Source organism: Pleuronectes platessa, chromosome 1 (genome assembly GCF_947347685.1).
Source record: "Pleuronectes platessa chromosome 1, fPlePla1.1, whole genome shotgun sequence".
Classification (NCBI taxonomy): Eukaryota; Metazoa; Chordata; class Actinopteri; order Pleuronectiformes; family Pleuronectidae; genus Pleuronectes; species Pleuronectes platessa.
Genome location: NC_070626.1, coordinates 10,537,200 through 10,564,629, shown reverse-complemented (window position 1 = coordinate 10,564,629; position 27,430 = coordinate 10,537,200). Strand labels below are relative to the sequence as shown.

At 42.1% G+C, this 27,430-nt stretch overlaps 1 protein-coding gene across 8 annotated transcripts in view; it reads left to right on the top strand.

The window, feature by feature from the left end:
• The window catches only part of chd9 (chromodomain helicase DNA binding protein 9), a 76,831-nt gene extending 49,642 nt beyond the window's left edge, over positions 1-27,189 (top strand). For 6 of the 8 annotated variants that reach the window (XM_053426562.1, XM_053426554.1, XM_053426613.1 and 3 more), the window contains 28 exons: positions 636-879; positions 3,890-4,066; positions 4,243-4,386; positions 6,323-6,578; positions 8,444-8,654; positions 9,583-9,778; positions 9,897-10,082; positions 10,910-11,095; positions 11,293-11,403; positions 11,551-11,750; positions 12,208-12,407; positions 12,538-12,697; positions 16,706-16,795; positions 17,611-17,714; positions 18,072-18,189; positions 18,330-18,387; positions 18,540-18,588; positions 18,746-18,998; positions 19,133-19,338; positions 20,142-21,011; positions 21,310-21,479; positions 22,108-22,338; positions 23,250-23,427; positions 23,946-24,094; positions 24,248-24,478; positions 24,687-24,836; positions 25,305-25,409; positions 25,835-27,189. In XM_053426562.1, the coding sequence (XP_053282537.1) occupies positions 636-879; positions 3,890-4,066; positions 4,243-4,386; positions 6,323-6,578; positions 8,444-8,654; positions 9,583-9,778; positions 9,897-10,082; positions 10,910-11,095; positions 11,293-11,403; positions 11,551-11,750; positions 12,208-12,407; positions 12,538-12,697; positions 16,706-16,795; positions 17,611-17,714; positions 18,072-18,189; positions 18,330-18,387; positions 18,540-18,588; positions 18,746-18,998; positions 19,133-19,338; positions 20,142-21,011; positions 21,310-21,479; positions 22,108-22,338; positions 23,250-23,427; positions 23,946-24,094; positions 24,248-24,478; positions 24,687-24,836; positions 25,305-25,409; positions 25,835-26,809 (6,208 nt within the window). In that variant the 3' untranslated portion in view covers positions 26,810-27,189. The remainder of the gene's footprint in view (positions 1-635; positions 880-3,889; positions 4,067-4,242; positions 4,387-6,322; positions 6,579-8,443; positions 8,655-9,582; positions 9,779-9,896; positions 10,083-10,909; positions 11,096-11,292; positions 11,404-11,550; positions 11,751-12,207; positions 12,408-12,537; positions 12,698-16,705; positions 16,796-17,610; positions 17,715-18,071; positions 18,190-18,329; positions 18,388-18,539; positions 18,589-18,745; positions 18,999-19,132; positions 19,339-20,141; positions 21,012-21,309; positions 21,480-22,107; positions 22,339-23,249; positions 23,428-23,945; positions 24,095-24,247; positions 24,479-24,686; positions 24,837-25,304; positions 25,410-25,834) is intronic. The other 2 variants (XM_053426578.1, XM_053426570.1) reach the window with 2 other exon arrangements.
• Positions 27,190-27,430: the final 241 nt, after the last annotated feature.

Genomic DNA, 27,430 nt, shown 5'->3' with positions numbered 1-27,430 from the left:
ACATCTGGAGTACAAGGTGTCAGTGTGCTTGCATTAACCCTGGGAATTGGCTTTGTTATGTGTGAGCATGCAGGAGTTTGTGTATGCCTACGCAGAAAGATTCATCAAAAGTAGAGAGCTGCTTAAGAGGCCAGTGGGAATATCTGCACGTTGCAATTAGCATCAAGACATAATACCCCCACCCACTGGACAGCTGAATAAATGGTTTGCCGGCACGCACCACGCAGCAGAGGCAGTTGCATTTGCCGTTATGTTGTATATCATCTCTTTATGCGCTGTTATTATCGGTGATGATGATGTTTTCTCCTCTGTTGTTCTTTTAGTATCATGGGGATTTTGTGCATTTTCCTTGTTTCCCCTCACTTTCTTCTCCCTCCATTTCTTCATCTTCACCACCTCTGTTTTATCCCTACACACATTTTCCTTTGCACTGTGAACCAGAACTTTTTTTGCATGAAACAGAATTTCTTGTAATAAATAGATAAAGCACCTCATACAGCATCTCTACACCAGGGATATATAACCTTTAGATTTTCACTCAGATGTCATTGATTTGTATATGACTGATCACTTTTTCCTAAATATCTTGATTAACTCATTTTTTCTTCTAAACCTCTGTTTTCTCCCCCCATCAGACGGAACTGCATCCTGGCAGATGAGATGGGTCTGGGAAAGACTATCCAGTCCATCACGTTCCTAGAGGAGATCTATCGTGTGGGCATCAAGACGCCTTTCCTCATTATTGCCCCTCTCTCCACCATCGCCAACTGGGAGCGTGAATTCCGCACTTGGACCAACCTCAATGTGATCGTCTACCACGGAAGCATGGTCAGCAGACAGATGCTGCAGCAGTACGAGATGTATTTCAGGGACACACAGGTAAATGGGCACCAAGGACATTTACATTTTGTCACACAAAAAGTCAGTTTCTGGCATTATGTGGCAGAATCCATCTTGTTGTGTCTGTTCACGTGTTGCACAGCAGCAGCGCAGCACACACAGTGAATTGCACAGCATTTCTAGCATAGACATTTCTTTGGAAAATTACAATCAAGCACCAAAAGTAAGATTCTGTTCTTTGTTATACTGGCCAGGTTTCATCTCAAGGCTGAGTTGTGTAATGTCCTCATATTTTGTTTACAATTTAAGAACTATGTTATGATAAATTATTATAGATGTATGTATATAATATATTATATCATATAGGATATCATTTTTTATATTGGTTTAAACACTTGTCTTTCCCCCGTTGTACACCATCATTTTTTGAGTTATATAATGTATAAAATTTTATTTGTTGGTCCATATCAGCATGAAAATGAATTGGAATAAATAAATTAAAAAATACATCACATAAATATGTTATAACTTTCACACTTTACAAGTAAACAGGGATTAATTCAAATACCTTCAGACTTTTGTTCCAGTGCTACCAAAAACAAGAACTTGTTTCGGTAAACGTCCTTTTATGATCAGCTATTTTGAGTCATACAATCTTAACATAAAATAATACACAAATATCCCTGGCAGAGCATAATGACTTGCACTTGTCCATTTTGGAAGCTTGAGCGGAATTCTAAATGCATCATAATCTGCCACTTGAAGCTTGTCTGGTTTTGCATGACTATAGCTGCACCACAAGTGTGCTGTGTAAAGTGGAGAACAGTAGGCTCTAGAAAGTGCTTTTCTAACAGCATCTGCACACAAAAAATGTTTGCTTGTGCATACAGTTTACTGCACTGACGCTGCACATCGGCACCATCTCATAATATTGTTTACTTCTACATTTTATTCACTGTAGACTCAGAGATGTAGTGATGGCAGTGCAGCTTTTATTGCTGCACGTTTCAATAGAAAGTACTGCTGTATGTATTCTATGTGTTTCATCTCCTCCAGTAGTTGTTTTGGTCTGAGAGAAGCTTGAAGAAGAAAGAAGCAAGCAGCTGTTGTGAATACGCAGCTGAGTGTACAGTGCACGTCACATATCTAATGCACATTGAATCAAGAGCGTAGGGAGCACTTTTAGGTCATCCTGACACACCTGATCGTTGCCTTTTTACAGCGAAGGAGAGAGCAACAGCCCTGTTTTTAACAGATTGAAACTCAGTGAATCGCTTTGATTATAAATAATCGCAGTGCTTTTTTAGAAAGCAGCTGCGCTGTGTCAGTAAAACGAAGTCCTGTGAGTAATCTAATGATATATTTAAAAACAGGATGCCCGCTCACAAGAATGACTTTTCAATATCGAAACCTATGCAGAAACGTAATTATGATGTGCAACACAAAGTCCACTCAGACGTTGTAACCTCTTTAACAGAGTAACTCACATGTAGGAAGAGGTAAGCGATAAGCAGCTGAAACAAAGTGAGACCAGTGAGATGACCAGGCAATTTTTTTTTTCTCCAGACAAAAGATCTCCAGTGTAGTTTGTAGGATTTATATACTGTAGCAAATAGCAAGATGCACAACAGCACACATGCCAAACAATAAGTAGACCAGTAGGTAACTAGTGAGGCATGAGAGGAGACTTCCAGTGCTTGGCAGGCCACGTGATGTGTCACAACAGGCACTTAAAAACTCTTAGCATTCAAACGAACCGTAGGAAGAATTAAGACGAGTGGGAGCAGAACAGAGCCGACCTGCCACCAGGCTGTCTCCCAGGCAGCCTGTGATGTCACAGCAGCCCCCAAGGGGAGCTCTCTGTCAATGTTGCTCAGGCATATCGAGAGAGGCAGGCTTCTTTACAGCAGTCTGCTGGCTGGCTGGCAGTGGGAGGGTGTTACTGGATAACTGAGTATCCCTTGAGGGATGTTGTCAAGGCAATAGATACAAATGGAGAGGCGTGGTGGAGAAAAAGCCTCCCCAGACAGAAAAAAACTAACAAATAAACAAACAGCACAAAAAATCGCTAGCAGCCGTGCACGTCCTGGTTGTGCAGCAGATTGCTTCTCTGTCCAGAGGTGTGTTGTATATTTGCTGTCCAATCTAAAAAAAATAAAGCAGGCCGTGTGTTTGAAAGCATTAGGCTGTAAAGTCATATACTTCTCATGTCAACATATAATTCATATGTCATATAGTTTCTAATGTCCACAGGTCAGAAGATCGACTCCAATCTATGTCCACACACTACATTTTCAATTTGAAATGGCATTTTGTAATGAAAAATTATCTCTGATCAGAGAAGCATTTTAGCATTGTGTCAGTAATAAACTTCATCCAAACTAAGAAGCCTTAAAACGTAAATTACATGAATGATCACAAACACTGGGCATGCACATGCCGGCTTTAACAGGAAGCAGGTTTATCTTCTCTAAGTGGTTGCTTATTTCCTGAAATTTACGAGGAACAGCATCGGCGAAAAGTAACATGGGGGATTTACTTTCTTGGAAAGAAAACGAAGAACAAACGGTTACTGCCAGACAGCACGGGTTAGCAATGCTTGTTATTTGTTATCCACTGGTTTGATTCTTGATTGACATAGTTTCCATTTTTTGCCTGTCCACACTAAAACCGACACAACCCAGTGTCTCCATTTAAAGGGGTTTGGATCCTCTGGATTAATGTGGATTCCAGGGGTAAATGTAGCAGAACTGATGCGTTTTAAAAATAAAACATGAGTTTGAATGTAGCCCAAGGGTGTGCAGGAGACCTGTATGAATACTGCATGCGTTCACAACATTTTTTTCTCTGCATTTCCATATGCAACAACTACACAATCTGGTATATGCTACATACCAAATTCTTTTTGCGAGTGAACACACTGATTGTGCACCTCCACAGATACATTTCATGAGCATAGCATTTTACTGAAAAATGTGAACAGTTGTTTCAGGAATCTATTAGAAACTAATTTCCCAATGCCTATTTCTCTTTCCTCTTTTGTCTTAAGGGTCGTGTTATAAGGGGCGCCTACAAGTTCCAGGCTCTGATCACCACATTTGAGATGATCCTGGGAGGCTGTCCCGAGCTCAACGCCATAGAGTGGCGCTGTGTTATCATCGACGAGGCCCACCGTCTCAAGAACAAGAACTGCAAGCTGCTGGAGGGCTTCAAGCTCATGAATCTGGTACATTAACCATCAACTTAGGGGGATGAACAAGTTAATGTCCCATTTCAACAGTTTAGAAAATAATTCAACCTATTTTGACTTGAAATCACTTCTCTACTGTTCATGGTTTGGTCAAATCAGACTGATTGTAAAAACTGTACCATCGTCCTCTCATGCATCTTGTCCTCTTTCAGGAGCACAAGGTCCTGCTGACAGGGACTCCTCTCCAGAACACGGTGGAGGAACTCTTCAGTCTGCTCCACTTCCTGGAACCTGGACGTTTCCCCTCCGAGACCACCTTCATGCAAGAGTTTGGAGACCTCAAAACAGAAGTGCAGGTGACTTATAACATTTCTATCTTGTGGAAATATTGGTACAGTTACAGTAGAGTCACTGGTAAAAATAAGATTTCAGAGTGAACCTAAGGCACTTTGAGATACACATGTTCAAACACTAAAGGTTTACAACTGTGAGAAGCACATCATATTTAGCACTTGTGAATCATTTAACAGGACAGTGAAATTATTGTTGTTCAGAGACAACAGCAGACGTTGGTGTTGTTGTTTCCGATTTGGAGGTCTGATTGGTACAGATGGAGCCCTTGAAGTGAGGCTTTATCTAACTAGGCCACAGTGACATTTTATACAACACACACACGCTTGCCTAACATATGGTGGATAATGCTTGTCATTGTTGGACAATGTACTGTAGAACTGAACACAACACAAAAAGCTTTTAACATTCCTGCTACATGTTGTAGTTTGACATTTCATATTTAGCCCGCAGCACCTGGGAGATGGTCAGACAAAAAACTTGAAAGCTTTGATTTGAAGTTGTTTTATTTTTTTGAATATTCAAAACTGGGTTCTCAAGTAGAAGCTCTTAGTTCAAGTGCAACTGTGAATGTTAAATCCTTTTATTAGTTATAATTGTTTTTTCTGTTTAAGAGGTACTTCATCATTATATTAAGAGGACCTGTAAGTGTAGTACAAACCGCTGGTTGGGGACAGTTGACCCATTGCTGTTGGCCTAATAATAGCTCAGCTGTAACCAAGAGTTTAAAGGAAGGGTTGGTATCTTATTTGTTGAAATCCTACTCACGTTCCAACGGCATCTATAAGATAACAATTATCTGAAAAGAAAAAAAGCAGGCCTTTACTAAACACAGGCCCGATCATTTCATTTGGACTGAACGAATAGCTTGCGTACCTGTCTATCACTAACCAACCTGCCTGCCCTTGCTCGTAAGCGAGCGAGTCACAGAAAGTTTCAAGGCAGTGCATGCATGTGTTTTTTGAGGGTGTAGCTTTGACAAGAAGGCTTGTTGGAGGGGGTGTGGGATAGGTTGCATATTTTAAAGTCTAGCCTGCTTCGTTAGCTGTTCCAGGATTACCAACCTTGGCTTTAATTCTATTGAACTCATGAACTGGGAAATGTGTTTCTGCACCAAAAACAAAATAAGGTGAAAACCGACAACATAAATAATCTAGATATTAACTCTACAGCCAGCCATCGATTTTATATATATATATAAAACAGTGTGGTAACAATATTTTTGTCAAAACCCTGTTATTTATAGTAAGTGTAAATGTAAAAGGGTTTCATTAAAGCATTTCTTAATATTTTAAATACAAATGAAATGTTTTGCAGACAGCTACCGTTTAGTTAAACTTGGCGAAGGCTAACATTCGCACATTATTTGCATTATGTATGGTGTGGGCATTTTTGCATTTTTCCATATATGATGAAACATGATCAAGGATTAAGGAAATCTGTATTGTCCCCGTTGGGCAATTTGCAATACATACAGCAGTATCAACATAGACCTCCAGCTCAACTTAAGAGAGGGACAACTACAATATATAAGACGTAGAAAAACATGAAACTACAAAGAACTTCAGGGTCTCAGTAATATAAAATCACAATAAAAGATTTAATAAATAATACATTTCTGTAATGTCTTGTCCTGCATATAGGTGAAGTGAATCTGAGGACTGATGGAAAAAGCTTAAACCTACTAAACAAGGGATGTCTATAGGGTCTGCCAGAATTGGACTGGAAATGCAAAGAAAAATTAAGTGAATACTGTCAATGAATACAATAAATTATTCTCCACTTTAGGATAGAAATAAAAAAAACATGTAATGACACCTATAAGACTGCTGTTTTAGTTTCAGTCATAGCGCAACATATGTAACTCAACGCCTGTGCAGTGTTCCAACAGCATTTACTCAGAGTCATGACTGTATTTCTCCTCCTCTTCTTCGTCCACAGGTGCAGAATCTTCAGGGCATCCTGAAGCCCATGATGCTGCGACGGTTGAAGGAGGATGTGGAGAAGAAGTTGGCTCCGAAAGAGGAAACCATCATCGAGGTTGAGCTCACCAATATTCAGAAGAAATATTACCGAGCCATCCTGGAGAAAAACTTCTCTTTCCTGGCTAAAGGCGCTGGCCAGTCAAACGTGCCCAATCTGGTCAACACTATGATGGAGCTGAGAAAGTGCTGCAACCACCCCTACCTCATCAAAGGTATGATGGTACCTTTTAAAGGTTAAATACAGGTTCATGTATTTAAATATAACTGAAATGTATAGTTGTCGTCTGGGTAGACGGCAGAAAGTGCAATTTACCCAGTTTCCTGTTTAGTCTTGTTGAGGTGATGTTGGCTCAGTTTATCAGAATCAGGTGCACACTATAATTTGATACCTCAAGAGATTGTTACAACAGACTTGGCATACTGATAACATTCTTAGATATAATTTGTTCCCCTTTTAACTAAACAGCAGTGTCACCAGAACCAAACGCAGGTTTGCTTTTGACAGTGGAACTATATGCCAAACTATATATATTACACACACATCTATAAAGTTACAACTCTGGCTACATCCTCACTAACACTTTAAAAGAGTGATATAAAAGGGAAATTTTAAGTAAATTGATTCGAGATGAGTGTAACACACTTCCAAACACGTATCACATCAACATGTATACAATAGTGTGTTCCTGTGTAAACAGAAAGTAGATTGTCTACTCTGCAGTTGGTTAGTCACATAGAAGGAGAAGCAATAAGAGCAGGGATTAACTTTCTTTGTCTGGGGAAAAAGGTGGAATTGTAACTGACAGTAAGTGTTTGAAACACTTGTAGTTCATCATCCTTGATGCGTTCGCCTTTGGTTGTCGAGGCTTCGTTTTTTTTTTTATTTCTAGGAAAAGGGTCATGTTATGGGAGCTTGACTAATCATTAAAGGATATGTTGTTTACTTTCGGATTTATGTTTCTTTGTTTTTAGAGGTGCCAGCCAGGTCTCTCTCCTGGCATGTTATATTTGTCAGTCTCACATTAAAGGAATAGTTCATCCCAAAATGAATTAATTATCTGCTCACCCCTATGTCGATGGGGGTTGGTGAAGTGTCTGAGTCTACAAAACACTTCTGGAGTCTCGGGGTAAACTTTGTCGGAGCAGAATCCAATACAATTTAAGTAAATGGTGAGTGCTTCATTAGACCTAATAAAACAACAGAAAAACCATAACATGCCTCCATACTACTCCTGTGGTTTCATCCAAGTGTCCAGAAGCCCTGACAGTCATATTCGACTCGAAACGGCGTCATTTACACCGTGTTTATAGTGTAAATGTATGCTGATAGCTTCTGACGAGGTGCATTCAGGGACCGTTGGAAATGTTAACGTCCGCTAGCTTAGCTACTTCTGCTGGACTTTTAGACTTGGTGTAAATTACCTCGTTTCTAGTGGAATATTAATGTCGGGGCTACCGGACACTTGGAAGACACCAAATGATCAGTATCCAGGCATGTCGTGTTTTTCCTGTTTTATTACATCTGAAGATAGGTCCCTAATCAGCTAAACTGTATATCCCTGAAACTCCAGAAGTGTTTTGTGGACTCAAACATTCACCCACCCCGCCTTCCATCAGCATAGGGGTGAGTAGATAATGAGTTAATTTTCGGCTCTGGGTGAACTATCCCTTTAAATCACACTTTTTCAAAACAAGGGAAAGGAATGAAAATGGTGTGTCTATTGAGTTGAACCTGAAGTGGAATCTGCCGCGAAATACTGCAGAGAAAACCTCAGTTTTCAAACTAAATCATGCCTCAATAACTCCAAAGTAGTGCTGCGCCATGTGTAAATGAGGTAAAAGTAATGCATTTTAAAACTATCACTACTACATTTGTGTTGATGTATCCTCAGAGACAGGATATTAATTTGTCTCTGGGGTTTTTTGTGCCCCTGCAAAGTGAATTTTTGCTGCTTGAGTACAACTGTAAAGCTCTGATCATCATGAATTAAAATGTAGGTAAATAAAATCTTGTTCTTGTCAACTCAAGAAGCACTAAAATACATTATTGCCTGTGTATCCGTGTTTGTTCTGTCAGGGGCAGAAGAGAAGATCATGGAGGATTTCAGGGAAGTTTACAGCCCCACTGCCATCGACTTTCACCTGCAGGCCATGGTGCAGTCTGCCGGGAAGCTGGTCCTCATTGACAAACTGCTGCCAAAGATGAAGGCAGGAGGGCACAAGGTGCTCATCTTCTCCCAGATGGTGCGCTGCCTGGACATCTTGGAAGACTACCTCATTCAGAGAAGGTAACAGATGATGAAGAATTTGTTATTTGCTTACCAATCTTAAGAATTACAGCACAGATTCTGGAAATATGAGGATAAGGATGTCATCTGCTTCTGTGCTCTCAGATGGAAAGTGATTTGGGTCAGGTAATGGCCATAAAGCTTCTGTGTGCGATCGCTAGCACTGAGCCTTGAGAATCAAGTTATGAGCTCTCACCCTGCTTCAGTCAGTGTGTCTTGCTTTGTAAATCACACATTGTCAGCAGCATCTTGGATAAAGCCTAAAACACCCAATAGAAACTTCAATGGGAGTGATCAGAAATATTCAGACATTCACAGAGAAGGTTTTATAACTAAAATCAAGGTTTAGAATCTGATCAGATGATTTTGAATTATTAATACTACAGGATTGTCGGTTTCTGGTGATCATCTTTGTCTTTATTTTTAGTCTCAAGTCTCCTCAGTTCTTTTTTTTTTATCTTTGTCTGTGAAGGTCCTTTTGTTGCTCTCTTGCCTCTGTTTCACTCTCTCCCTCTCTCTCTCTCTCTTCCTCTCTCTCTCTCTCTCTCTGTCTCTGTCTCTGTCTATGTCTCCTGGCTTCCCACCAGCAACAGGAGCAAACCGTAAACTATTGTAAACATGTGAGATGCTGCACAGCGCAGACCTCAGTCAGGGTTCAGCAGCAGGTTTCAGAAGCCCTCAGGGCTTTACCGCAGTAGACAGGAGAGTGTTTCTGTAAGGTTCCTCCTGAGTTGAAGTGGAATACCCTTGGGAGGGCAGGAAGGGTCATATTGTGGGAGGGGGTGAAAGTGGACACAATGATAAAAAGGCTTAACAGCTCCTTATAGGAACAGGTTTATCCTTCAGGATGTTGTTTCCCAGGTGTTGATGGGAGTTCATAAGTGCCATGGCTGTAATGGTGGGATCATGGGTCATGTCTGTCTTGTAGGTACCTATATGAGCGGATAGATGGACGTGTGCGTGGGAATCTGCGGCAGGCTGCCATCGACCGCTTCAGTAAGCCCGACTCGGACCGCTTCGTTTTCTTACTGTGTACACGGGCTGGTGGACTGGGAATCAACCTCACGGCAGCAGACACCTGTATCATTTTTGACTCTGACTGGAACCCACAGAACGACCTGCAGGTACGAGAGAGACACATGACACTCACTTAACAGTAGTATTATTCCCTGGCAGCAAGATACTGTGTTTGACATACTACTCATTCAAGAGCATGTACATGTAACTTTCAATCCACCACAGGCCCAGGCTCGCTGCCACCGGATTGGTCAGAACAAGGCGGTGAAGGTGTATCGCCTGATCACCAGGAACTCGTACGAGCGGGAAATGTTCGATCGTGCCAGCCTCAAACTTGGCCTGGACAAAGCAGTGCTGCAGAGCATGAGTGGTCGAGACAACAGCCTGGGAGGAGGAGGTGCTGGGGGAGGGGTAAGTTATTTTTGAGGATTCGACAAATGATTTGGAACAGAGCATTTCAATAAAGCTCATCTCATTTTGTTATTCGCAAAAGTGTTCATGTACTTCAATATTTTGTTATCAAACCATTCCACAAAGTGGTGCCGCACTAGGATATCATTTACACATTTTTTTATTGAGACAAAACTTAACACTCATTTTATTATCCATGTGTTTTACTTGGTGTACCTGGACTCTTGGATTGGATTTAACAGTCACTAAACAGTTACAAGGAAAATCAAATAAGTAAATATTTGAATTAAATTAAATTTGTGAAAATTATGGACAAAACATTGAGGTTTTGTTTTGTTCAATTGTTTTTTTTCAACAAAATAAAAGTCTACGGTTTCTCTTGATGACATCAGAGCGACACTGTGACAGATGGCAGATAAAACAGGACGCCAAGCAAAGACACAGAGCTGATAAAAACCCCAAAACTTGCAGCAACATTTTCAATTGAAATGCACCCAATTCTATTAATCTAATTTTCTTTTGAGGGAGTGTGTCAACAGTGTGTAGGGGGATACTTAGCTGCGTTTGATCCCTTCTGAGAATTATCTGAACTATAAGGAGGTTGAGCTATTAGCAGGTTTCCACATCTGGTCTGACTGAACATCATTGCATACTAAACAGCTGCTTAGTTTTTATACGTGGCTGCTTATACAATTTTAATAATCCAGTGTGTATTATGATCCACGCTGTTCTATTTCTAACAATATTTTTCTCCAGTATCGTTTATTTTTATTTATTGGATATAGTTTCTTGATCCTAATCTTCGTCCTCGCTCCCTTGTCTCCCAGGCAGTGCAGCAGCAGCTGTCTAAGAAGGAGATCGAGGATCTCTTGCGACGTGGTGCTTACGGGGCCATCATGGATGACGAGGATGAAGGGGCCAAATTCTGCGAGGAGGACATCGACCAGATCCTCCAACGCAGGACAAAGACCATCACCATAGAGTCTGAAGGACGAGGCTCCACCTTTGCTAAGGTTAATGAAATGGTTAAATAATACTATGCTAACACAAGGGCTGTAAATTGGAGCTTAATTGAATGTGCAATTTCAGACCACTTTATATATCTTTCATCAATTTACAAATGTCAAGCTGTTTAATATTTTAGACATGAAACAAATATACGAGAATCTGTAAATCTGATGATTAATCTGATTATGATGTTTGCTTTCAGGCCAGTTTTGTGGCATCTGGAAACCGCACAGACATTTCTCTGGATGACCCCAACTTCTGGGACAAGTGGGCCCAAAAGGCCGACCTCGATATGGATATGGTCAATGGCAGGGTAAGAACCATCAACACAAATTATACAGTCTACAGAATAAGGATAATTAGGACACTGCACAAAAAGATGTTGCATCTTGCAAAGAAATACCTCATCCAAATCATCTTTGCTGAAATCCTGTTTACCATCCTATTTCCCTCTCTACAGAATAGTTTGGTGATCGATACTCCTCGGGTCAGAAAACAGACGAGGCCATTCAGCGCCACCAAGGATGAGTTGGCGGAGCTTTCAGAGGGCGAAAGTGACAGTGACGAAACCAAACCGAAGCTCCGGCGAAACCATGACCGACTCAACAGTTACGGGCGCACAGAGTGTTTCAGAGTAGAGAAGAACCTGCTTGTATACGGGTAAGAAGATTTGAAACAGTAGAAGTTGTGGTGATGATCAACTGAGTTAAGTGAATGTTAAATAATACAGGAAAGAAATATTCCACTTTATATGTCCATAAAATCCAATTTAACCAAAGGCAATATGGTTTCATGCAAGTAAAAGAATACTAGAAACAAGATATAGACACTGCACTGACAAACATCCAATAAAACAATGACAACTAACTAACACTCTAAAACACCGTAAAAGAGCTGTTCATTTACGCTCAGCTAAAAGGGAAAAAATATTAAAATAATAATAAATAAAGAAAACAATGAAATAGTTCACATCGCAGTGACCTTTAAGTTTTCAGTCATTGTTTTGTTTGTTTTTATTCATGTGCCAAGATGCACAAACTGAATAGAGTTTCCCAATGAAAGTTCCTAGTGTAACCAAACAAGTGTTACCTCGTCTAAGGCTTGCATTTTTTTCAAGGTGGGGTCGATGGAAGGACATTCTTAACCATGGGCGTTTTAAGAAGCAGTTAACAGACCGGGATGTAGAGTCGATCTGCAGGGCTCTACTGGCATACTGCCTGGTCCATTACCGTGGAGATGACAAAATCAAAAGCTTCATGTGGGACCTGATTGCTCCGACTGAGGATGGACAAACCAAGGAGCTGCAGAATCACCTCGGTGAGTCTTGGGACTTAAATCTCTCAGTTAACTGTCTTTATAGTTATAGACTGAACCAAATAGGCTTTAGGATGTTACCAAATGTTCTATAGCGCACCTTTTGACTTTCTACCTCTTCTTCTTCCACTAGGTTTATCTGCCCCAGTCCCCCGGGGCAGAAAGGGTAAGAAGATGAAGACACAGTCGAGTGCTTTTGACATCCACAAAGCAGAGTGGCTCAGGAAACACAACCCGGAGCACATGCTGCAGGACGATGGCTACAAGAAACACCTCAAACACCACTGCAACAAGTAAGCGTTTCCTGATGCCTCTTTGTTACCTCCGCCAAGGGGCTGTGTTTTCAGCACTGTTCCCACCAAATTGGAAAGACCACCACAAATCTGGTGGATGGATGTGGTATGGGTCAGGAAAGAACCCATAAAATGTTGGTTTGGATCAGAAATGGGGTGTGTTTTCTCTTTAGTATGTGAAATCTGGTGCAGCTTGATTGAATTTAAAGGGACAGTTGGGCCGTGGTGGAGGTACGTGCTCTACTGAGTGCTACTCTAGATCATGCTGCACACACAATGTGACACCTTTCATCATTCACCCCATGTGGAGCACTTTTTATAGACATTTCAACATCACCAAATTATAAGCAACAACTCTTTGTACCCCTCTCGATCATCCAAAGTAGTGTCATCAGTTGTGTTATCAGATTAAAGTGGCAGTTGTCTTTTTATTCTTTAACTTGCTTACAGTTCACATGGTGGTCTGCTGTTGGGTTGTTGTATCTTGCGCGGTTGAGGCCGTGTGAGTTCTTGCGCCTGTGTTTGAACATGTATCTGTTTGTTTTTAATAGAATGAAGCCTAAGTGTATGAAAATACAATTTGCACATGGCTCAAATTTAAAACTGCGGCACCTCCAAGCCAAAGTAATTAGGAGGCATTAAAACGTCTATTGGAGGCGACAGTTTACTGATTCATTACCGGACATGCATCACATCTTGACCAGCTGACTGATACAAATCTTAATGAGACTTCAGCCCGGCTAATGGCCATCATAGATCTCTCTTATTTACAGACAGAGGAGAAAAAAGATAACTGCTATCAAAACATGGGCTGCTGAGAAATACAGCCAAATAGATAGCTTCTTTCCTTTTTTTTAAAGGGTGGGCGTTGTGTCCATAAAGCTTTTGGACACAGAGTGCTGCAGCTTCCATAGAAAGTTCCCCATTGTGTTCCGGTGCAGTAGTGCTGAATCCAGGGATTGTCCAATACGTGACAAGCTGGGCAGACAGGGACCCACATGCAGTGCTGTTTGCTGACCTCTGCGTTTTCACTCCGAGGACCTGGAATGTGACTGGTTGGGTGGGCGGTGTGCGATGGGGCATTCACTATCTTTCTTATGGTGCAATCAATGCAGGAATGAGGGTCTCACGCAGGAGTGGAAACTATAGGAAGTATTGCGGAAATATCCTGATAGTGTCCAGATGTGATATGATTTTCATGAGTCTTCTTAGTCTAAAAGCACTTTGCCTGTGCTTTTTAAATACAAATATCAGCATTTAGTACACTACAAAGATATAAGACTGACGATTTTATCAGACAAGATAAAGCTTTGAGAAAGCACATCAAAATGTTTATGCATTCTAAATGAGAATTAGGTCTTTGGCTCAGTATCTCCCTGTTTCATTGGTTGTCTTCTGTGAAGAGGCCACGATGGATTTTCTGCATGCCGCTCATGTCATGCATACAATCCGTGTTTGCAGCCAACAGACGGCGTGTGACTGTGCTGGGATCCTCCACAGGCTCTCTCTCTCTAAGTGAACCACATCACACTCCCACAGACACTGACAAACAAAAGGCACGGAGAGAGTGATGATGAAGTGCCTTGCTGACAGGCGGGGGGAAGCGGCAGCTGCTCCTGGGCGGGTCCGGGCCCACAGGAGGATGAAGGGGTTTTGGAGGGAGAGGGAGGAAGTTCGAGACTTTGATTTACCAGTGCTGCTAGTCCAGACCGGTCACCACAGACATCCATCACTCCGACAGACAGACAGACCTCAGAGCCTTGCAGTGTTTTTACCTGGTCCTGTCAGAGAATCAGGGAAGGATGTGGAGCTCATTTATAACAATATTCAGCTGAGTTACAGCAGACGAAAGATGGGGCGCCTGCTTCTCTAAATTTAAGTGTAGCAGTACGTAGTTTTTTTCAGTGCTCTTGAAAGAAGAGCTGCATTGTAGAGAAGCCTTGGCAGGAGTGTCCACAGGTCCACGTGGAATGATGGATGAATATGGTAGCCGTAGAAAATATTTCTTTTAAAGTAGAGCAAATACAAAGAGGTTCAAAGTATCAGAGTTTACGGAGGGGTGATTATTCAGCCTCCTGGTTCTTATTCTCTTTAATGTAACATGGACGTTTCAGGCATCAGTTGTCAGGCAGCATGTAACGGACCAATGTTTTCCACAAACGTCTGTCTTTCTGTGGAACGCATACATCGCGAACCGTTCATCTTATCTGGTTTGCACTTACCAGGTGTATTGTCATTAATCCAGTGAAGAGCAGTGTCAAATTTAGTGTGATTCGGACCCAGGATATGTTCAATATTAATAAATTGGTGACTAGTGCCTTGCAACCAGTGGGGAGGGGGCAGCGTGCCCTCAGTCCTTGGATCCAGTTGAACATGCCTTCTTCTACATTCTCTGATAAACTACAGCAGCAGTTGGCAGCTAGGTCAAACCACGGGTCAAAATCACAGGCAGAGCAATTTTTTTTACCATATCGGACTAACCCAGATATTCATGGGAGTTGCAGGTGCTGATCTCCCTTATAGCAGCAACCATTATAGAATCACCTCCTGTTTGTCAATTTGTCTTCCAAGTTAAAACATGACATTCACTTAGTTGCTGCAATTCTTTATATCGAGCTGAATTATAGAGCTTTTATTTTGAGCTCTTTAATAGCCAACATGCAATGTATGAAAAAACACAGGCTCAGTAAATCAATCAAACTTATACACAAACCCTACAGGCAGGATACACACAAGGTTTTTGTAACTCTGCACCATAGACTGTTTATAATGTCAAGCACTCAGACGAAAAAAAAGGCAAGGTATATTGTAGAACTGTTTGAGGAGGACACACTAATGAATAGGAAATTCTGGATAGGTTCCGGAGCTTTAACACAGGAAAAAGTAAACAGTCCATTCCAAACAGGCAAGCTTAGTAAAGAAACATCAGTAATAATAAGAATGGCAATGTATTTGACAAATTATGATATTGAATGTGTAATTTGCATTGATTTGGTTAAAAAATGTCATGTTTTAATCTGAGAGCTTTATTATTATGTTCCTGTCTGGATCTTTCCTTAATCCCCCTGCTCATCTGACAATGTCACACGTCCTCTGAGATGCAGCCATTCTATAAAGTCTACTGTAATTGTAGGACAATTAATAGCCCCATAGCAATAAGAACACTCCGCAGAAAATTCACTCTTTTCATGCCAGAAATCCTTAAAGCTCTGCGCCACGTTTTTTTTCCCAACGGCAGACATTACACCATGGAATTTAAAAATCGTTTTGTGTTCATACAAAATGATTACACAGAACGCTTTCTACATTAAACGAAATCTCGAGGCATGTCAGACGTTATAGCCTGGAACATCATCGCACGGAGGTTGCCACCACTTATCTACGTCTGTGCTCAAAACCTACTGGCTGGGATGTGTGATCATGCATCACAGAGCTAATGTCTCCCTGGTGAGTCACCCTCCCTCTACCTTGTCAGCCTCGACTTCCCAGCCTTCATCTACTGCCAGAACACAGCCATATGACGAGTGGAGAAAGACTTGTGTGCATGTGTGAGTGTGTGTGTTCGCCCTAATAGCCTGGATGTGGAGCTGCTCGTGACTCACCGTGATGTCACCATACAATAATGTCGATACAATAAGTCATCAAGGTAATTGACGTATACTTGTCAATCAGCCCGAGTTAGTTAGTGTGTGTCCTGCTTTGTGGGCTGCACAACTAATGATGTATACCTGTTCTCTGCTCATTCTCTGTACAATGTGAATATGATATGTATGATATACATGATATATATATATTCAAAAGAGCGTGTCATTGCTGTAGTGTACAGGAGTGAAATGACAGATTTATACTGTACGATTTTAGAATTTCAGCTGGATTGTACCACATTTCACTCATTTGGATTGTGGTCAACAGGTTGTGTGTTAGCTCTGTGTGTGTTTTGTGTGAGGGTTCTGCTCACTCAGCGTTTGTTGTTTGCTTTGTTGTGACCGCTGGGTTTTGTCTGTGCAGGGTGCTGCTCAGGGTCAGAATGCTCTACTACCTGAAACAAGAGGTGATAGGAAGCCAGGCCCAGAATGTGCTGGACGGCGTGGACTTCAGGTGAGCTCAACTTTGACCTTATTCACATTCACTTACTTACTTTACATGCACATCCTCTTTTTATGCTTTTATACAACTTTCAAGTCTCAGGACTCTTAATTTCTTATTTATTTAATCAAACAAATATAACAGTAATACAAGATCATGGTACACGATACCTAACACTCTGCAAAGTACTGTTATGGAAATGCTCAGATACAAGAAAAGCAGATTCATAAAATGCAGATGGATTTAGCAGCTTTAATAATTGTATAAACGCAAAGTGTAGAGTTTCCATATCGAGTTGAAGTTATTGTCTTACTATGTTTTTCTGGAGTTAAAATTGCGGTCATTAGCATATGGTAGCAACCTGTTGAAGGAAGAAACAGCTGAGCAGCTAAATGAATAAGAAGGTCCTAGGGCTCCACCTGCTGGTGGAAGATGTAATTTATTTTCTGTCTTCTGTGGTACAACACTGTCGATTTGTCAAAACTACTTATGAGGAGGAAAACACCATCTAGATCAGTTTTTATAAATTGCTTTACAGTTCTCATTTTGTTGTTTCACAATGAAAATAAAAATCCTTAAAAATAGGAACGGACAATATTTATTTATAAAGACATATGATATTACATGTGAAGACCTTTTTACAATATTTGCCCATTCTACGTCGAAGCGAAACAATCTCTACATAGCTTTTGGTCCTGAGATCAGTTGCTTCCTGCCACAGTTCAATTGCACAGAGACAGGAACTATGCCAGGTTGTTGGATATCAGTAAATTAATAAAATCTATAAAAATGATCCCACATAATATCTGTCCAACTCTCCTCCTCAGTGAGATAAAGATTTGGGTGCCAGAGCCCGACCATTCAGAGCTGCCAGCCCTGTGGTGGGATGCCATCTCCGACAAATGTCTACTCCTGGGTATACATAAGCATGGTGAGAAACTTCAGCTCCTGCTGTGACTTGTTTTTTTAGAAATGTCGTTATTTTAATACAACTCACCTTGTTTCTACTCTACTTTCAAAGTGTTGTACAGATATGGAAGAGTCTGCATTTGACACTAATCCTTAAAAAGCCTGTGTGACAGTCACAGTATTTATGGTTAATGACTAATTATTTAAACTGTTGCCACTTACTACTGTGTTTTAGTGTTTTCTATTGATACCAAATGATTGTGTGGGAAATCAACCAGCTTTTGTATGTTGTGTGGTGTTTATCTATCTTTATCTAAGAGTTTCCGTGTATTATCTTTTGCTTATGTCAGTGTTTGCTTTTCCTCCTGTGTGCTCTCAGGTTATGAGAAGTACAACACTATTCGTGCAGACCCTAAACTGTGCTTCCTAGACCGTGTGGGGCGACCGGATGAGAAGGCCATCGCTGCCGAACAGAGAGGCAATGATTTTATGGATGGGTGGGTACATAACACCAGGGCCCACAAAACATTAAATTGATCTTTTTTTTTAACATTAGCTCAAAGAGTTATTATTTAAATTGTTTCAGTGAAGATTGTCTGCTGAAGGAATGATAAAAACTTTACCTGTGCTTGTTTAGGGATGTGGATGATCCAGAATACAAGCCTGCTCCTGCTCTACTGAAGGACGATATGGAGGTAAGACCACAAGAAGTGAGGGAGCATGTTCAACCAGAAATAACTATTGAGTTGAGGAAGATATTCCCTGTATATCTGATTGTTTGAGATTAACCATCACATTTCTTATACTTATTTAAATATGATGTTCTGGTACTGTCCTTCTCATGCAGGATGACGCCTCTTCTCCTGGAGACTTGGTTGTAACTGACAATCCCGGAGGTGGGTATTAGACACTCCAGAGAAATCTTTATAAAATTTGAACTATGTGTAATTTAATGGTGATTAAACAGCAGAAATTCAACATGATACATTTACTGAAACCTGGCAATTCTCCATTCCATAAGTTTTATTTGAGATTGTATTGTATATTACCCAGATCCAGAAGCAGTTCCAGTGAGAGAAGGTGAAACTGGCTACTGGCCCTCGTCCTCGGTGTTGACAGCCAGGCTGAGGCGTCTGATCACAGCCTCCCAGCGATACACCAAAAGTCGGCAAATCCTCCACATCCACCAGTCTCAGTCTCAATCCCAGCAGCCCATGATACTGTCTGCTCCGCTCTGCCCGCTGCCCCCCACCCTCAACGACACCCTCAACCCCAAGATGGCTGCTAAGATCGAACGCCAACAAAGGTAACACCTTCAGATCAGATCAACAATTAGATGAGCAATAAAATGTAACTCTTGCCGTTTTGACCGAAAATGTTGTAGTGTGTTTGATTTCTGTGTGAAACTTTTTTACAATGTAAATTGTCCTTATTTCTCAGGTGGACCAGGCGAGAAGAAGCTGACTTCTACCGGGTAGTCTCCACTTTCGGTGTTGTTTTCGATCCAACCCTCGGCTGCTTCGACTGGACCAAGTTCAGGGCCATGGCTCGGCTGCACAAGAAGACTGACGAGAGCCTGCAGAAATACCTGTGTGCTTTCACCGCCATGAGCCGACGGGTGTGCCGCCTGCCACCCAAGGAAGGAGGTCAGTGGAGCTTTTGCTTACACACACAGAGACATTAAGTGAAACCCTCCGTTTTTTATTTCTGTACATCAAATTAATAATTATTGACTCTCAGAAGACCATTATACTTTTGCCATTTTGATGATTACAAAAATTATGCCTGTCCAACTCCTTTTTTCACAAAGAATTAAATGTGGATGTTAGCCAATTTATAATAAGGGATGGTATCATTAAGATTTTAGCAATACTACTACTGCTAACCGATACTGCTCATCCATCTGGAACATTAAACAATATTCTTATCACATCAAGAAATAAAAAGAAAGACACATTCACATTCATTCATTTCATACAGACACATTCATTTGTAAGATAACTTCAATTTTGTTAAAAATTATCAATAATAAGCACACAAATCCAGAGTACCAATAACAGAACCTATAACTTAATTATTCTGCCCAATGGCTCGTTTTGATGGCAAGCCTCTGTTCCAATACCTACTGTATTTATAGCATTGTGTATTATGCGTTGCCTGAAGTCAATGAAACACTCAAGAAGTGGTCTGTTAACATTGCTTCAGGAACTCTTGTACTACATGTACTGTTGATTGTAGATAGTTTAGAGAGGTCAGTAGCTCCCTGGTAAACAAGCTGGCTCAGCAGTGCTGAGGTAGAGGGGTTGATAAGGTTAATCATTATTGGAAAGACAAACAGTGTGATGTTTAAACTCCTGTCATAAACAGGTCTGTGGGTTGTGCCTGTAAAGCTTTCTTCATTTCTTCTCACACACCGACTCTGACTCCTGCATCTTCCTCTTTGTTTTAGACTCTGCGGTTGACCCGTCTCTCACCATCCAGCCCATCACAGAGGAGCGAGCGTCTCGCACCCTGTACAGAGTAGAGCTGCTTCGCCAGGTGAGGGAACAAGTCCTTCGACATACATTACTTTTTGAGCGCCTCTTGCTGTGCCAGATGAGCTCTGACTTACCCGTCTGGTGGGAAGCTGGTACCCATGACCGTGATCTGCTAATTGGTGCGGCCAAGCACGGCGTGAGTCGCACAGACTACCACGTTCTGAGAGACCCTGAGCTCAGCTTCATGGCTGCCCAACGCAACTACAGCCAAACTAAAACTGCACAGCAGCAATCACACACATCCACACCACTCCTCCACACTCAGCACCTGGCCCCCAGCTCGGCGTTGACAGGCTCTCCGCGGCCTCTGGTGGCCCAGAGAGACACAGAGTCCTTTGGGCTTGTGCCCAAATTGGAACCCACCTCAGAGGGGGAGGAGAGCAAGGAGAAACCGGCCGAGAGCTGGAGTCCTCGTCAAGCACCAGCTACTCCCACAGGTCTCGAAGAGAAGCCTGTTCTTGAGACGAGGGACAAGGAGACGCAGATGGTGGCAGCACGAACCAAACCTCTCACACCCAACTCCTCAGAGAGGAAACCCAAGAAGGCCAGCAAGAGAAGCCGTCGGGAGACCAGGCGTGGCTCAGAGTCTAACTCAGATGGCTCCTCTTCAAGCTCTTCATCCCGCTCCTCCTCTTCATCATCTTCCTCTTCTTCCTCGTCACATTCCGGGTCCAGCTCCTCCTCCTCTTCATCTTGCTCCTCTGGCTCTTCATCAACGTCCTCTTCCTCCTCATCATCTTCTGCTGACAGCGAAAGTGAAGGAGAGGAAGGAAAGAAGAAGGGTGAGTACTCAAAGGGATAGTTCACCCAAAAATTAAAATGTATTATCTACTCCCCCCACTATGCCGATAGAGGGGTGGGTGAAGTGTTGGAGTCCATTAAACACTTAAGGAGTTTCAGGGGTGATCAGTGTTGCCGCCAAATCCAATACAATTGAAGTAGAATTGTTATTTAGACTTTTTACATTTGAAGAATTGGTCAACATATACCTCAAGTAATTATTGAAATTGAATTATTATATAATAATATCATACAGTATTAGATATTAATTTCTGTCTCTCTCTCTTGTCACGTTGTCAGTGCCTCTACCAACAAGTGTAAAGGGCTTCGATGAGGACAGCGTGGCATCACTGAGCACAACACAGGATGAAACACAGGACATTCATGTTGCTGAGAATGGAATCAACCACAATGCCTCGCATCCTTTCCAGGGAGGAGGATACATGCTCGCTGCATCCTACTGGCCAAAGGTAAATAACTGCACATGTGATATATAAAGACAGTGACTGACTTGCAGAGAGTCAATAGCACTGCACCTGTGGATCTTCATAGTCATTATTCAACTGGTGATCAAATACAACGTGTAGTTGTCTATGATGATTTGTTTTCATGATTTAAATTAAGAAAATAAGCTGAAGATTGACATGCACCTCAGGACATATAGGATATTTTGACACCATATGTGCCGATCATAACCTGAGGTCCTCACTGAAGGCCCAACTCACCATTCCACAGTCCCGCTCAGGAGCCCATGTGACTTTTCTTCAAGGCTTCCAATTTTTGTATAAATCTACCTGAGGAGATCTGTCTGGCAAACTCCTCATCCTCTTTTAAACATCTCCTTAAGACACATTTTTGTAGCTGTGCGGTCTCCTAGTTCTGATCTTACCGTCTTTTTTAATATTTATATTATGTGTTATTTTATCTTGTTTTATCCTGCCTTCAGTTTCAAAATTCTACCTGGTAAAGCACCTTGCTATATATATTATAATACCAGTGTCATTATTAATATAGCATGTGGGCAATGGGGAAATCAGTGTTTGAATTTGTGGGTCATCTGTGCTGTCTGTAATTTATTTAAATTTTTTAATTTTTTAGGATCGTGTGATTATCAACCGCCTAGACAGCATCTGCCAGGCAGTGCTGAAGGGCAAGTGGCCGGGTACACGGCGGGTATATGAGCCTGGAGGCGCTGTGGCCTCCTTCTACACCACCAAGCTGCTGGACAACGCCAACAGCCTATGCGAGGACCCCTCTGCCTCACCACAGGGGTCAAAGGTGACCAAGCATGTTGCAGAAAACAAGGAATTCTCAGTAAAACTCAACGATGTATGTTGATTTCTCCACTTCCTTCCCTCCTCCCTCCGCTTCGCCCTAATCGTAGGACCCTACCACTTCTGCTGCCATGGCTGGTGTTAGCTGCCGCGTTCAGCATGTTGCTCTGGTTCTCTTCTTCCGTCTTTCCTTTGGGTATGATTAGTGGTTTCGGCTGCCTGGCAGGAGGAGAGATTAATTTAATAGCAGCCTCCATCTCTTTTCCCACACACTCAATATGAATTGGGCTCCGGGGCTATGATTACATCAGGACAAATCACTCAGTCGTGAGAATATAATAAGGTGCAGTTTGACGCCTCTCTAGACTAAAGGGGTCTTGCTTATGATGTAACTGAAACATAGACCTTAGTTGTGGGTTTCTTCTAAAATGCAGCAACGTGGCAATTAACTCGGCGGGCTCGCTTTAATTTATTCCTTCGCTTAAATGTTGTTTTTTTGATAATGATATTTTCTTGAATTGTATGTTTTCTACCACCATAGATCCTCAAACACCTGCTGCTTGTTTCCTTTACAATCTGGGCTGCATATGCAAACAGCATCTTCTCTCTGGCATGGCTTCCCAGTACAAATTACAAACAGACTCACCCACCGCCCTGCTAGCCACTACCCACTGTGTGTTTATTTGTCCCAATACTACTAACAAGAAATTTGCATGAACAATATTTGCTGTTAATATATACAAATTTCTTACAAATTGACATGACATTTTCTTGTCAAAATTGAAGTAACGTGATGATAATTACTGGATAAACAAACAGGCAGAGCGAGCTTCATCGTGTAATAAACAGTCTGACAAAGATTAAAATGATTAATGGTAACGCTTTGCCTCTTTATAAACCTTTTTGTTCCCTTCAACGTTTTTTCCTACACTAGTCTCACACCTTTTTTTTTTTGTTTGTCCACAGCAGGAGGGAGGTCTGAAGTTGACCTTCCAGAAACAGGGTCTACCTATGAAGAGGCCCTTGGAGTCCGAGGATGGCCCTCAGGCCCAGCAGCAGTACCTGGCCCGCCTTCATGAGCTGCAGAGCGCCTCGGACACAGGGCTGGCTGATATCACCAAGCCTCAGTGCAGCTTCCAGACTGGTGCGTCCATTCGAAATACAGATACTACCCCAAAACCCATGCATATGCCTTGCTTTGAGATCTCCCCTGTTTTACTTTACCACCACTAGATGACAGCAACATGTCATTTTTGGTGACTTAAAGGGATAGTCAACAAAACAATTTTGGAGTCACGGGTAAACGGCCAAATCCGATTTGGGAAAAAACTTAACATGCCTCCATACTGCTCGCATGGGTGCGTGTGCGTGCAGGCTTGAACGCTGCTCCGAGGCGGATATCAAAGGACATTTAGGCTTAAAACACGGAGTAAATGATGTCATTTCTTGATGAATATGAATGTCAGGGCTTGCTGACACGTGGATGACACAACACGAGCAGTATGGAGGCATTCTGTTGTTTTTTTCTGTTGTTTTATTTTGTCCCCTGGGACTCCAAAAGTGTTTTTGGGACTCTGCTTAGTGGTGATTGAATAATGAGTGAATTTCAATTTTTTTCTAGTAACTAGACGTGTTATAGCTAACAGGCTGGTTCTCTTGCAGTACCTCCAGCTCTTACTGGTCAGATGAGGCTGAACGGAGTACTGGACGGCCAACCCGTGGTCAAGAAGCGAAGGGGAAGGAGGAAGAACGTAGAGGGCATGGACCTGCTCTTCATGAACAGGAGCAAAGTCCCTTCTGTTCCTGATCAGGTAAAGAGTTTTTGCAGAAAGAGGAGCACAGTGGTGTAATGTTGGTATATTGTCACAAGAAAGCAGCGCAAATATTCAGCTAGCTCTGTTTATAATGTTTGATCTGTAGTAAAAGTATTGTAAATGTAAATCACTGTGTCCATCTATCTCCAGGTACCTCCAGGTTGGGGTGGAATCGGCCAGTTGGGCACAGGGACGACTAGTGCACCAAGCTACAGCCAGAGCTCCAGTCAGGTCCCTGCAGACACAGAATGCAGGGTCCCAGTCATCAACCTCAAAGATGGCACCCGCCTTGCTGGGGACGACGCCCCCAGGAGGAAAGATCTTGAACAGTGGATGCAAGAGCACCCAGGCTTTGTAGCAGATACAGGAGCTTATATTCCTGTGAGTATTTTTTTTCTGTTCTCTCAATCAATATAGTAATAGTTTCTGTAGTGCCACAGGAAAGTTAACAAATGTTTTCATCTTTAAGGGGGTTCGTATAGATGGAGGTATAGAAAAATGTCAGAGGAAGACTATTAAACTAATACTTATTTTATGTAGAAACCACCTACAGTTGGAAATTTACATTTTTTAATTATTCTATATCCAGGGGGTAAATAAGATGCAAATGCAGTTCCACTTCCAGGACGGTCGGCCCAAGCAGAAGAGGCACCGCTGTAGGAATCCAAACAAGATCGACGTCAACAGCCTAACAGGAGAGGAACGAGTCCAAATCATCAACAGGAGAAACGCACGCAAGGTGAGTTTGTGTGTGGGTTTGATTGGGTTTTCAAATATTCTCTTTAGGTTTAGGGTGGGAATTAAAATGCTTTATGTAGAGGAGAGACTGGAAAACCCCTTGTTCTTTTCCCAGAATCTAAAAATAATAGCAAAGCAAAATCATCCTTTCAAAAGCTGAGTTATGACTAATGACTTATGACTAGACATTACATGCTCTCTTACAAATGTACAAATGAAGGACAGTTCCTTCTACAATAACAATCAAATACTTGGCAGATACATGTCTGCAGTTCTTACCATAATAAACCTAATCATTCATAAAAAGGACAGATTACAAACAAGAACACAGGGGAAGTTACATTTGGTTTGTTAACCAGACTGAATAATAAGAAAAAAGAGTACTCTATGCATCTGATACAACTATGTACTTCATACATCTGTGTATTGTGCAGTTTGCTTCATGCAGCTCAATTCTTCTTCCCTGTAGGTTGGTGGAGCCTTTGCTCCTCCTCTGAAGGATCTGTGCAGGTTCCTTCAGGAGAACCCGGAGTACGGAGTTCCACCTGAATGGGGAGATGTGGTCAAACAGTCGGTGAGTCAAACAGGAGCACGTCCACCATATAGAAACTGAAGCTGTGTCAGCAAGGGAGGCCATTTTGAACAGAATCAATAACACACTCAGTTGTGAAGGACAGCAGTAAATCATACTTAATGGAGTCATAATTCTGTTTTTAGAGAGGTGTTGATTTAACATCGTGATCATTTTGAAGGCAGATTAGTAATTGTATAATATGCTGAAAGGTGAATAAATGTTTTAAGAATTAGTGTAAGGTGGGAGTGTTTAGTAGATTAGGTTGCAGCAACGCATACAGTGTCGATGCTGCTCATAATAATTTGGCTCATCAGTCTATGTTTACCCTTTTTGTTATTACATGAACTGTGAAGTGTTTAATGAAGAATCTTTTTGCTCTGCTGTGTAAAACTGCTAAACAAGCATATATTCAATGTTTCATCCAGGGTTACCTCCCAGCGAGTATGTATGACAGGATTCTGACAGGACCCATTGTTCCTGAGGAGGTGAGTCGACGTGGACGTCGACCCAAGAATCCTCTTGCAAAGGCAGCGGCGGCGGCAGGAGAACCCACCACAGTAGCCTCCTCCCTCGGCCTGAATCCCCTGCTGGCCAACGGCCTCCTCTCCGGAATGGACCTCAGCAGCCTGCAGGCCTTCCAGCAGAACCTCCAGAGTTTACAATCCCTGCAGCTGACCGCAGGCCTGATGGGGCTGCCATCCGACGCAAGCAACCTGGCCGCGAGTAACCTAGCCGCCATGTTTCCAATGATGCTATCTGGTATGGCCGGACTGCCTAACCTGCTTGGCCTGGGTGGCATGCTCGGGAAGCCCGCTGAGGAGGGCGCAGGAGGCTCAGAGGAAAAGACAAAGGGAACCACCAGTGGAGCAGCAGGAGAGCCGTCTGCCTCTAAAGCCCCTTCTCACACCTCAGACACCAAAGGAGAAAGGACAGAGAGATTGAGCAAGACTCCTTCCTCAGCGTCCAACTCCTCTTCCTCGGCCACTGCCCCACAAAGTGCTTCAGCTGCCTCCGCAGCCTCTAGTCACCCACTGTCTCTTAACCCCTTGTTACTCTCCAGTATGCTTTACCCAGGGATGCTTCTCACTCCAGGCCTTAACCTTCCTGCGTCTGCAACACAGTCGCAGAGCTCTAGCACTGACCCCACCCTTCCTCCTGCTCCTTTTTCTCCTCCGACAAAACCCTCCAAGTCTTTGATGCGGGAGACAGTACGGCCAGCAGGAGCAGAAAAGGACATTGATGAGGACGAGGCGTTGGATGATGACGACGAAGAGGAGGAGGAGGAGGGAGAACAGAAAGAAAACAGTGGTCCTGAAGGATTGGGTAAAGAGACGTCTTCATCCGAATCTGGGAGCTCCTCCTCATCCTCAGATGATTCAGACTCCAGTGATGCTGACTGAATCTATGAGAATATAATTATAAATTTATTTATGTATCGCCTAGAAATGTATACATACAGTATATTCACATATATATTGATTTTCCAGCACTTGTTGTGATTTCTTTACGTGTAAATACAAGAACTAACTAAAAATGTTGTGTAATAAAGACAAAAAATTAAAAAAATGGAGAAAAAAAACTGACTTAAAAGGAACTGAAATTAAATTTCAGTGTTTGTTAACATGGTACAGTCTTGTTTGAGACATTTTGCATGTCAGGACTTTAGCAGATTTCTGAACTCTGTGAACTTGTACCACACGATTATTATGTACAATTGCAACAAAAAAGGCATTATTGTAATTATGTCAGGATTTAATTTTATTAAAAAAGTGAAACTACATCAACACGCTCGTTTGAGCTGTGCTATTAATATATTTTGATTGTTGGGGGGTGGGTTTGGGGGAGAAGCGACACTTGACAAACACTTTTGGTTTCTCTTGTAAATAATATTTCAGTACTTGCACAGGTTCATTGACACTTATGCTTTGCAGATCATACGTTGGATATGTCAGCAATAACTTGGGCAGCTAATGAATGTCACTGAAGCTGTATATTATCTTGTCTGCCATGGTCCCACCCCA